The following is a 12,263-nucleotide window of genomic DNA, read 5'->3' as shown; positions in this document are numbered from 1 at the left end:
CCTTGCTACACAAGATATTATACACATGTGCCCCTCCATCCAGGCCAGGCATGTCGTCCCTGCATCCTTTCATCGTTATGTTATGTTTTTTTTTTTCTTTCTTCTATCTTCCTCTTTCTCCCCTTTTGCGGAGCATCTGGGGACATCTCGGGACATCTTGGCAGCAGCATTTTTTTTGTAACAGTAGTATGTACGTAAACCGGTTTTGATATATATATATATGGCGTATATGGTAATAGAAATTAAAATTCACTAAATCTCAACCCGCAGCAGAGGCAATCTGTTATCACACATATGTAAAACAGAGACCTACCAGCCGTTCCATATCTAATCACGTGAATGACGTAATATATATATATATATATTTACTTACTTATTCGTTCATTCGTACACTCGCACGCAGGTACAGGGAGAACAATAGAACTGTGGCGCTCGTCGCTGCTGCGGCTGCTGCAACTGCTGCAACTGCTGCAACTGCTGCAACTGCTGCAACTGCTGCAACTACCGCGTGCGGGCCTCCGGCGTTTGGGTGCCTGCAAGCCGTGCGTGTTTGAGCCGACCTCTTTTCTAACGCCCCAAAGTCCAACGCCCAGCTCTAAGCGCGTGCCTTCGGCTAATTTATAATGTTCGTCTATCTTCTTCCAATGTCTAATCAATCAATCAATATTCAGCTCAATTCAGTTCTGTGTCCTATTTAAGAATGGAGAATCCCCTTCCCACAGAACCACCCGCACACACCTTCTTCCTCCACCCACCAACTCAAATTCCGCCCTCCCCTAATTTGGCGTTCTCTCTGCAGGACCATGCCGAAACAATGCCGGATTCTGCCGGGGAATAACGGAAATTCAACAACAACCTTACCACCACGCATGCGTTCGGCTGGCCCAGGCACCGGCTAGCTCTCCTCTCCCATCCCTTTCGCCGCTTGCTTGTCGAAACGAAAGATCCAAGACCAGTCCTGACCCAATAATGGCCCACTTATGCCGCAAAAAAACTTCACCTCACCTCTCGCTCTCTCCCCGGCTTTTGGGCCCGGTGGCAAAACTTACCCATGCGGTGCCATGCCATGCTATGCCATGCCACCGTCTAACGGTGCAGAAACACTTGGCCCGACCTTTCTTCGCGAAAAAACAAACAAACAAACAAACAAAACAAACAAACACACACACGCAGGCAGAATAAGAAAAAAATGTCACTGAAAACATGTAAAAATGGAATATCGCCTCAACCACACAAAGGGGTTCCATGGCAAACCCAAGGACACGCCTAGGAAAAAGCTTCAGGCAAACGCACATGCAGCAGTTGCCTTCATTTCTCCCTGCATATTTTTCCCCTTGGTCTTCCTCGCACAGAAAGCCCTGTGCTTTCTAGCACCCCGAAAGAAGAAGAACAACAAGAAGAAGAAGGAAAAAAAAAAAAACAAATTTAAACTATAAAAAAAAAACGCCAAAAAAGCAACGACGCGACATTACAAAAACACAAAACCTTTTTAGAATCTGCGCAGACATTGCATATCAATTCTCTCAATTCGGGTGCGGTCCTGCAGCACTCTCTGCGCACTTTTTCATTCCAGAGTTTCCATTGCTTTGCTTTGCACCATTCATATGCAGCTTACATAAGAGTCATGCATGTAGAGGGGCCGGTCGGTAGGTGCAGTGCGCATTGGTCTAGGGGAATCATGGAGTCTGTGGTGATTGTTACATAAGGAGGCGTCCTGCGGCGTCCGCAGGAAAAATGCGGGCAGAGAGAAACTAAAATAAAAAAAAAAACCGTAAAACGTAAAACGTAAAACCAAAAAAAAAAAAAAATGCGAGTGAGATAAATATAATCAGTATTTGGAATATAAAACAGAATGAATGGAGCAAACAGCAGTTGGTTAAGGCAAAGCAAAGGAAAGAGAAAAAGGGAAAGGAAACTAGAGAGAGCTAGAAGAAAGGAAAGCGCTATGTTTTTCAGTGAGAAAAAAAAACGAATTTGTTGTTACGGTAGATCTTAGAATCGCGTTGCTATATTCTTTTTTTTTTTTTTTTAATTTTTATTTTAGTTTCTGGGTTGTCATAAGATATTATAAAGGATATTTATTATAATATATTATAATAGCATACTGGATACTGCTGACTGTACTTTCCTTATAAGACTTTAGTTGGCTGTACTTTGTATTATTCTGCTAGGTTTAACTATAGTATAGCGATTGCAGCTGAAAATTGATAGAAGGAAGGATTCATAGTTTCAGTTTGGTACGTTGGTATTAGGATTAGGTTCGATATTATTATTAATTTTGTTTTTGGAGACCTATTATAGCCAAGAGTAGTAGAGATAAAAGTCAATTTATCGATGTTAACCCCGCTGGATACGGCCTTAGATCAGGTGAGCTTACTATGTGGTAGGACAGCTACTTCTATGGGGCTCATCCATAGTGCGTATAACACGCTTTCGCGGCTGTTACAGCGGAATCCGCAGAATGGAGTGTGTTTGTTGTTGCTATGTGAGAATTACTGGAAACAGAACCAGCCGCAACAGGAGTCTAACCATGCTATTGTAATAGATCTGTTGACCAAATCGTTGCAGCATGATTCGTCTGTGTCGCCATTGCCTGCTAATGGGACTGGGATGCATATGAGCGACTCTGGGGATACGGCTGTTGGTGGTTCTGGGGCGAAAAATAGCTTGGAGAATGGCAATGGAAACTCGATAGCGGCTGGCACTGTTGATAATAAAAAGTCGTCGACATCTGGCAAGAACAATATGATGAATAGTCCCGTGGTAAATGGGAATGGCGTGGCGGTAGTAGCAGCTGATAGTAATAATAACAGTAATAGTAGTAACAATAATTCCGAGAGTAACGCGGGCCAGGTCCCGCTTTCGTCCAACTATTTGGTTTGGACGTATTTGGCAGTTGCGTACTTGCACACGAACCAAATAGACCAATCACTCAAGAGTATCACCCAGGCAACGTCATTAAACCCCGATGAACCCTTTTTATGGACCCTACAAACAAGAATTATCTCGCGGTGGTACTTCCTGTTGTCTTTGGATCCACAAATTCGCCAGCAACAGGGCGCCTTGCCAACGATAGAAACGTTGCTTCCCTACTATATCAACAGTATCGAGTGGTCGACCGCGAAAAGAGACCCACAAATGCAGTTGGAGTCCCACATATCGCTCGCCACATTATACTTCCAGTTTTCGCTTTTCGACCAGTCATTGGCGGAGATGACTTTCGCGTTGAACCTACTAGATTCGATTCAATCATCAATTCCATTGAACGAAAAGTTACAGAAACTGACATTCATCTACAACTTTATCGCAGTGTTGCACCAGCGCTTGAACGACCCTAACAACGCGTTACAATTCTTACAGCAAGTGAAAGATTTGGCACCAACGGAATCTCACGTCATTAGATGTTGTATCACTATGTCTGAAATATCCCTTTTGTCTAATTACGACCCCCAAATCGAAAAGTCAATCGCCTTGTTGACAACAGAGTTGGACACACTAACGAAATTAAAATCGTCAAAGGGAGCATATTTCTCCATCACCTCAAATGAGGAGTTTATGCTTAGATATATCTTGGCTAGATGCCACTCCCATCTGGGAAACACTGAAACAAGTTATTACCAGTTCCAGCAGTTACTAAAGTTGTTCATTAACCATGACTACTCTCCGTTAGTTTGGACCTCTATCGCATCGCTATATCTTCAGCTAGATCAGTTGGCTGATTCTTTACAGGCTTACTCGCAAGCAGTCCAAATGGCTATGGACAAATTGTCTGATCCTCAGATTGTCAATACAACTTCAGAATTCTCAAACGTTTACCTTTCTTTGAAATTCTACAAGTTATTTGCTGCATATGGTTGGTTCGGTATATCCCAGGTGTACAGCAAAACAGACCAAGTGAAGGATGCTCTGAACGCCTTGGAGCAAAGTATAGAGCTTTTCAGAGCAGGTGGCGATTTTGCAACTGCCCAGCAATTAAAGCAATATTACGATCAGGTAAGCTCCCAGCCAACTTCAAGCCAAAATGGAACCGATCACTTTTTACCACCAGATATTCCAATCGATTTACTATTAGATTTCTCAGTGTATCATTACATGCAATCGGCGTTCATAGTTGAATCTTTGGACTCACCAGCTCTAAACGCGAAGATCCCGGGTGTGGATCTACAGATGCCAGTTCATCAAGCCCAACCTATTCAACAGACCCAACAACATATGCAACATATGCAGCAGCAGCAGCAGCAACAACAACAACAGCAAGCACAACAAATACATCAAGCACAACAAGCGCAGCAACTTAATCATGCTTCTCAATCCGTAAGCCCTCCACAGTTACCAATGCTGCAGCAACATGGAATTCAACAGAGTAATATGTCACAGAATACATCTCCTGTTCAGCCTAGAGTAATGATAACGCAAAATGATGGAGCTTCTCTTGGTCAAAACATAGGGATGACATCTGGATTAGCTGGATCCCAGCAATTACTACAACCTGTTCCTCCCCATGTCCATCCTCATCATGCCCAGTCCTTGGGAATGTATTCTCTGCCTTATGTTGTCCAAAACGCCACATTTGCTGGGCAACCTCCTGCTGCAGGCCCCCCTCCAATGTCTTTAGGATATATCCAGCATCAACAGCCTCAAATGGCTCAGGCACATATAGCTCATACCAGGTACGCTTGATTTTTCTACTATTAGTTTTTGTTTTATTTTATCTTCAGTTTTACATTTAAATTTACGCATAAGTGAAAGAGTTTGATAAAAACGAAGGTGTTCAATACAATCCAATTCAGTTCAATAAAACCCAGTTCTTTAATGACCAGTAACACTAGTAATACAAAACATATTACACCTTTACGTAATCATATATCAATCTATATTTAAACAATATACTATTATGCTGCTCATCAACTTTCTATAGTTCGAGATACTTATGGATAGTGACAATACCGCTTTCTCTATTAGACAATATCATATTCTTTGGTAAGTATTGTAACGCTTCGCTGTAGGCAGGAACTTTCTCAAGAACTTGGCCATCTTTTACCATTTCATCGAATTCACCCCAATAGCAATCAATCGAAACACCAAGTGTATCTACATTCTCTTCATCAGCATAACGAGGAATCCATTTTAGTTGAAGATCATAATAAGGTGCGCTAAAGTCCAACTTGTGTAGTAGTAAAGAGTCGATACCTTCGTCGCTCTTGTATGAGTATGATTCCGTGTTATTGCCTATCTTAAATTCGACTTGTTTTAATAGCTTAACAGCAGTGCTGTTGAATCTTACAGCACAGTTTCTGTTATCTTGGACACTGATACGTACATTGGCAAAGTATGGTTCGTATTCCAAGTGTTCTTTATCATTACGTGTGTTCTTCAAAACATCAACCTTCATTGGAATACCAAAGTTTGGCCAGATTCCTTCATAGGAACACTTCTCCATTTTTGGATCAATTGCCTCACATTGAACAGTAGGGCGAGATGGTAACGACTCTAATGCGTTTGCAAGGTTTGCACCACTTCTTCCATAAACTTCAACCTTTTGAGAAACTCCAGAAGATGAGGACAAATCAAGCCTTTGCACAAATCTCAGCTTCAATGGGGATGTTTCTGTGAATGGGTCCATCAGGATACTATAAGAGGCTGTGATGAGTATTGTGAAGGTCAATATCAATACGATATATCTGTTTAACTTGGCAACAAATGGTAATAGTGGTACAGAAACAACAATAGCACCGTATGTTGCAAATGTGAAAACCGATTGAACAGCTTTGTTGGATTCTTGAACCGTCATTGCTAGTGCATCTAGCAAGAGGTAGAGACTTTGCCAAAGTATGAAAACCGAGAAGGGGACTACCAGTAAGTATTGGATAGACCAGTCATAGTTCAAAGTAGATCTTAGGTAATGAACAGCACCTGGTACTTTTCTAATTGACGCAGTAGGTGTTGGTTGTCCTGAAGACATAGGTGTACGAATAAGGGGTGAGTTTTCAGTTGCTTCAATGTTCGAAGGCTCTTCTAAGCTTTGAGCTTGGCTATCGCTATCAGCTGATAAAAGTGTCCTGTTAACTTGTTCTGGCTCACTCTCGTTTTGATCATCATTATCATCAAATGCCTTTGTGTTGAAACACATTGACAGTAAACCAAACATTGCACCAAGAGATACTAGAACATAAACAATAGTAAAGGGATAAACACCAGTATTCTTGAAGTCCGAATTGTCTAAATCCCATGTAATTTTAATTAAAACCAACCATAACAATGCAGTAATTTCTAGTAAAGAAAGGGTTTTAAAGTCTTGTAGAGGCCACAAGTGTTCAAAGAAATTCAAAACGATTGCATTAATGACGATGAACTCAGAAACAAAAAAGAGTAAAGGTATTATAAAGTTTCTGGACCATATTGCTGAGTTCAATTGAGACAACAACTTTTTGCTGAATAAAACAGTCAGACCTGAAAGGGTTACTGACACAGGTAGTCTTGTGAAAAGCGATGATTCTGGCATATTCCAGACTTGAAGTTTGCTACAAACAAACCTCAAAAGTAGTAAAGTGATTGGCACAATTAACAGAAGAACTATATTCCAAAAGTATAATTGTTTAGCAGAAACGACGAAGAAGTAATTGGTGAGTACATCGAAATAAACAGCCGGAGTTTGCTTTCCCTCATCATCAAGAATATCCTGTGATGTGTTAGCGTCATCTGATGCCATGTACTTCGATAACTGCCAAGCCGTACTCAACATATGCCACAAAGCATCTTTACTGGTATACAAAACTGTATCTTTACCCGTATGGTACAAATCTCTTGGCTTATAGAACGCAATATCCCAACCTCGAAGACCATTCAATTCATATATTTTGTAATCGGTCTCACTGGAAACAAATCTGCTATAGAAACCTTGTTGGTACATAGAATTACCATAAGGTAGATTTTTGACAGAGTTCCCATATACAGATGCAGTGCCTGTGTCAGAAGTTCTGAACAAAACTGCCTTGGATCCGGTACCAGTGCCTTCCAAATTTATAACGTAAGACACAATCTTAAACCAAGGATGGTAAGTGAATATGGTAGCTCCTAGTAATCCGAACTCTTCATTATTGTTGAAATTGAAGACTATCGTACGTTCTGGTTGATGATCGGAGTAATATTGCAACAACGCAAGTAATGAAACCACACCTTTACCATCATCAGTAGCACCATACGCAGTTGGGACAGAGTCGAAGTGGGCAGATAGCAATAGGCCCGGCAAGTCTGGATTTTTACCCTGGACCTTAACTAGCACATTAGAAGATTCATAATACACGAGTCTTGTATCGGTTGAAGAGTCGTTGAAAACGTCGAGGTGCTTGAAAAGTTTCGTTACCCTATTTTTATAGTCATCCCAAACCTTTACATGGGGGTTCCCCTTAGTCGTTTCTCTCACTCTCTTGAGTAAATAGTCATGCACTTCATCGTTGAAATGCGAAGTGTATGGATGGGGTTTCTCTGTAATGACCTCTAAATCATGCCAAGCAGTATCCAAAAGTTTCTTGGAATACTTATCACTGGGTAAGCTGCTCTTGTATCTATTAGCATCGATAAAGGTAGTTAGAGCGAGCGCTAGCACTGTCAGTGCAAACAATAGACTTACAGTAGTCTTTCTAAACTTGAATGTTGACCTCAAATAGCTGGAAACCATGCTGCGAAAAGAGGTTTCCTTTGCTTAGCGAGCGACTAAATTATAGATTGAGTATTTCTGGTCAAAGTTTGATACTATTCAACAGCTTTTAGACCGAAAGGCCAGCGATGCACTGGCTTTAAAGGGACGAAGTCATTGCGAGCCTTTCGAAACTTTCGAAGATTTCTATGCTTTTTGCCTTAGATAAGAGGTTGCTGCACAGAAAACCCAGCAATAAAAAAAAAACATCAACAAAAGGAAGTGACACGTGACCGCGACGGGGACGGGGACGGGGACAAAAATTATACAACGAGGGTACCACACTACATGGTCTTCTCTTTTCAATATATATGTATATATAGCGGTCAATTAGATATGCACGGCAGCCCTAGTGCAAGGCTATACTAGCCTATTATCACATTAGGATATTCCACATTCTTCTGTGGGAAGAGTGACAACGCTCTCTAGTAATTGCGGCTCTGGGCCAGGAAATCCTTACAAAATGGAGGGTTGGCCGAGTGGTCTAAGGCGGCAGACTTAAGATCTGTTGGACGATTGTCCGCGCGAGTTCGAACCTCGCATCCTTCAGTACTTTTTTTTCCAATTTTTTCCGGGGCCATTATTTTTTTTTTTGTGTTTTGGGGATCCAATACTGCAAGATTTGCTTGTAGAAATTTTAGTCTTTAGTTTTTACAGATAAAGAATGTCAAAAAAAAAAAGTCCAAGAAAAAATAAATCCTGAAGGATGCGAGGTTCGAACTCGCGCGGACAATCGTCCAACAGATCTTAAGTCTGCCGCCTTAGACCACTCGGCCAACCCTCCAATTTTTTCCTAACTCTGCATTGGCCCGCGACCCAAACGTGCCAGCGGCGATCCTTACACCCCCGACTCTCTCTCTCTCTCTCACTAAGTAAAAGCATGTCATGTGACTAGAACCCATACGGTTACCCGCAAGTCAATTGCGTTCCGTACACAATGATATACCACCTCTAAAAAAGCCAGCAGCACGGTGTTGGCATCGGTCAGCCGCATAGTTTCGTACATTACTCACCAATATGGAAACACGACCGTTCAATTTATATATAAATTACAGCAGAAAAGAACTCTTTTGGACCCTCCGGAGTTTGCTTGGACGATCAATTCGATTGTAATTCATACTGAGAAATATCATCCAACACCAATCAAATCACTCTCGCTTTGTTTTTTCATCCACAATGCAAGTACAAAATGTGGATCGTTCCAAGTTCGCTCCAATGAAGAATGACTTAATTTTAAGAGCAGCATTAGGAGAGAAGGTCGAAAGGCCGCCATGCTGGATTATGAGACAGGCTGGTCGTTACTTGCCTGAATATCATGAGGTTAAAAATGGCCGTGACTTTTTCGAGACTTGTCATGATGCAGAGATTGCTTCGGAAATTACCATCCAACCAGTGAGACGTTATGCCGGTCTTCTTGATGCTGCTATCATCTTTAGCGACATTCTAGTGATCCCACAAGCTATGGGTATGAAGGTTGAGATGCTTGAGGGTAAGGGTCCACACTTCCCAGAGCCATTGAGGACCGAGGAACAAGTTAAAGAGGTGTTGAACTACAAGGTTAACGTTTTGCACGAATTGGATTGGGCTTTCAAGGCCATCACACTAACTCGTACCAAATTGGACGGTCAAGTGCCACTTTTGGGTTTCTGTGGTGCGCCATGGACACTTTTCGTTTATATGACCGAAGGTGGTGGGTCTCGTTTGTTCAGATTTGCCAAACAATGGTTGAATGAGTCTCCAGAATTATGTCACCAATTGTTGCAAAAGATCACCGACGTTGCTGTCGAATTCTTGTGCCAGCAAGTTGTTGCTGGTTGTCAAATGTTGCAGGTGTTTGAGAGTTGGGGTGGTGAGCTAGGATCCCGTGATTTCGACGAGTTCTCTTTGCCATACTTGAGACAAATCGCACAAAGGGTTCCACCAAGATTAAAGGAATTGGGCATCACGGAACGTATTCCAATGGTTGTTTTCGCCAAGAACTCATGGTATGCTTTGGATAAACTATGCGACAGTGGCTACAATGTGGTATCTCTTGACTGGTCCTGGAACCCAGAAGAAGCCGTCAAGATCAACAACAACCGTGTTACTCTTCAAGGTAACTTGGACCCAGGTGTTATCTACGGTACTGACGAAATCATCAGCAAGAGAGTTACAGAAATGATCCATGGTTTCGGTGGTGGTAAGCAACACTACATCGTCAACTTTGGTCACGGTACCCATCCATTCATGGACCCTGAAAAGATTAAATTCTTCTTACAAGAGTGTCACAGAGTTGGTGGTCAATAGAAAGATCAAAGTAAACTTTGTCTCTCTTTCTCTCTCTCTAAACTCTCTCGTCATGTATATAAATAATAAGAATAATACTAATATAATAATACTTATGTAGGCTTGAAATATCTTTATCAAACTCGGATTACCCTTTTGCGTTTGTTCCCATTTGTTCTTACTTTTGCTTTCTTTGTTGTGCTTTGAATTTCTCTATCACTGAATATGTCGATCTTTTATAATCTTTCCAGCTTTAAACGCTTTTCATTAGAACATTTACAATATTTAGATTATGAAACGAGATATTGATCATTTATATAGACGCTAGATTGACTCACACACCGCTGTATACTCAAACTATTGTCGAATTATGTCAGATCATATTCAGAAGAATGATTTGTACGTTTATGACCTAGCTGACGATGTATTATCATCGTTGGAAGTAATATACTTCAATTCTGAATTGGAAGAAGTCCAAATAAAACGAACTGAAGAACCAAAACCAGTTGTTAAACCGATTACCAAAAGTAAGCGCGTGTACTCCTGTACCTCATGTCATATTGAGAAGTTTTCAGATGGTAATGGTGACTACCGTTCGCACTTCAAGTCTGATTTCCACAAGTTTAATTTGAAGAGAGTCATCAAGGGACTTGACCCTGTGGATGAATTGCAGTTCTCCAAGTTGATTAGTGAAAATCGAGACAGTAAAATGGAAAAAGCTGGAACTAATGATGAAGAAGACAGTGACTCTTCTACTGATTCTGGCTCTGACTCAGATTCTGAAAGCGAAGAAAGAAATGATGATGGTAATGATGCTCAAGATGAATTGGACACAATTATTGAAGCAGAAGTCCAAAACCTTAACATTAGAGACGATGATAGTGACGCTGGGGTTGTATCTCATTTAAACACTCAGTCTCCTTTGGTATTTTTACGTTCTAATAAGTTGCCAGAAGGTAAAGTCTTTGGCGTATACAAGTGTCTATTTAGCAAGAATGGTTTACAGCATCCTTTGAAATCCATCAGCACATGGAAGGAACAAGATCAATCCCAGAAATTCTCCGTCCTCTTCATGATTGGTGGTGGTCATTTTGCTGGAGCAATTGTATCGCATCAAAGAGTTGCTAGTAGTGGTAACAGTGGTAAGAAGTCAAAACTCTCTGTTCAAGAGCAGTCTGTTCAATTCTTGGAGCAAAAAACCTTTCACAGATATACAACTAGAAGGAAACAGGGTGGTTCTCAGTCAGCAAATGACAATGCTAAGGGAAAGGCAAATTCAGCGGGTTCCACCTTACGTAGATACAATGAGGCGGCTTTGAGAGCAGATGTTCAATCTTTGCTCAAGGACTGGGAACCTTATATTTCGAAGGCAGAGAATATCTTCATTAGGGCTAAAAGCGTTTCAGATAGAAAAATATTCTTGGATAATACATGCATCTCCAAGGATGACCCCAGACTCAAATCATTCCCTTTCACGACTATGCGTCCCACTTCTCATGAACTCAAACGTGCTTGGTGTGATCTTACATATTTGACTATTAATGATAAACCACAGCCAAAAGTAAAGAAAGTCATACCAGCGACACAGCCTATGAAAAGTACATCTAAACGGTCAACGCCTGAACCTTCATCTCAACCAAGTGAGGAGGAGCAACATAGTGAGAAACTTATATCCATGATACAAAAAAGTAAGGCACCCTTATTGATCTCGTATATTAGAAAAAATGGTATCGATATCAACTTTAGATTACAACCTTCATCCGAGTACCACCATAACCCAACTATGTTACATTTTGCTTCTGCTAATGGATACAAGCACATGGTATTGGTATTGTTGTCTACACTAAAGGCTGATCCAACAATCACAAATGAGAACGGCAAAACAGCATGGGATTTAGCGAAGGATAATTCTATTAGGGAAAGTTTCCAGCTTGCTCGTCATAACTTAGGTGAAGATTACACTAACTGGGCAGAAAGCCATATTGGAGAACCTCTCTCAACGGAAGAGATAGAAGATCGGCGTCAAAAATTGATGCTTGAAGAAGAATCTCAGAAGAAGCAGCTGATAGAGAAAGAATTGCAAGCGGTGAAAGAGAGAATAAAAGAAGAAAAAGAAGCAAAGCGCGGCCCTGGTAGACAACTTGACTCTTCTGCTCCAAACGCGCAAATTAATTTGAATTCATTGTCAGAAAACCAAAGGTTAAGGTTGATGAGGGAACAGAGGGCTCGTGCGGCAGAAGCCAGAATGAAGAAATTTTCTGGCAATTGAAACAGCAAATGCTAGTATTCTTCTACAAGTACA

The 12,263-nt window shown here is 41.2% G+C and overlaps 4 protein-coding genes and 2 non-coding genes across 6 annotated transcripts; 4 read left to right on the top strand and 2 right to left on the bottom strand.

Moving 5' to 3' along the window:
* Positions 1 to 2,334: 2,334 nt before the first annotated feature.
* KLMA_20183 (uncharacterized protein) lies at positions 2,335 to 4,680 on the top strand (the record flags this gene model as incomplete). The annotated part of the gene is made up of 1 exon (XM_022822726.1): positions 2,335 to 4,680. The coding sequence occupies one exon, from the start codon at positions 2,335 to 2,337 to the stop codon at positions 4,678 to 4,680; it is 2,346 nt and encodes a 781-aa protein (XP_022674518.1).
* Positions 4,681 to 4,912: 232 nt separating this feature from the next.
* On the bottom strand, positions 4,913 to 7,678 carry PFF1 (Pff1p; the record flags this gene model as incomplete). The annotated part of the gene is made up of 1 exon (XM_022822724.1): positions 4,913 to 7,678. One exon carries the CDS (start codon positions 7,676 to 7,678, stop codon positions 4,913 to 4,915), a length of 2,766 nt encoding a protein of 921 aa, XP_022674517.1.
* A 482-nt stretch (positions 7,679 to 8,160) lies between these two features.
* Positions 8,161 to 8,246, top strand: KLMA_R208. Its single transcript has one exon. It is a non-coding gene; the product is annotated as a tRNA-Leu (tRNA).
* A 149-nt stretch (positions 8,247 to 8,395) lies between these two features.
* KLMA_R207 lies at positions 8,396 to 8,481 on the bottom strand. Its single transcript has one exon. It is a non-coding gene; the product is annotated as a tRNA-Leu (tRNA).
* Positions 8,482 to 8,872: 391 nt separating this feature from the next.
* On the top strand, positions 8,873 to 9,982 carry HEM12 (uroporphyrinogen decarboxylase HEM12; the record flags this gene model as incomplete). Its single annotated transcript, XM_022822723.1, has 1 exon — positions 8,873 to 9,982. One exon carries the CDS (start codon positions 8,873 to 8,875, stop codon positions 9,980 to 9,982), a length of 1,110 nt encoding a protein of 369 aa, XP_022674516.1.
* A 349-nt stretch (positions 9,983 to 10,331) lies between these two features.
* On the top strand, positions 10,332 to 12,230 carry VMS1 (Vms1p; the record flags this gene model as incomplete). The annotated part of the gene is made up of 1 exon (XM_022822722.1): positions 10,332 to 12,230. One exon carries the CDS (start codon positions 10,332 to 10,334, stop codon positions 12,228 to 12,230), a length of 1,899 nt encoding a protein of 632 aa, XP_022674515.1.
* Positions 12,231 to 12,263: the final 33 nt, after the last annotated feature.

Source organism: Kluyveromyces marxianus, chromosome 2, assembly GCF_001417885.1.
Source record: "Kluyveromyces marxianus DMKU3-1042 DNA, complete genome, chromosome 2".
Classification (NCBI taxonomy): Eukaryota; Fungi; Ascomycota; class Saccharomycetes; order Saccharomycetales; family Saccharomycetaceae; genus Kluyveromyces; species Kluyveromyces marxianus.
Note: the sequence above shows the minus strand (reverse complement) of the source record. Positions and strands in the feature narration are given on the sequence as shown.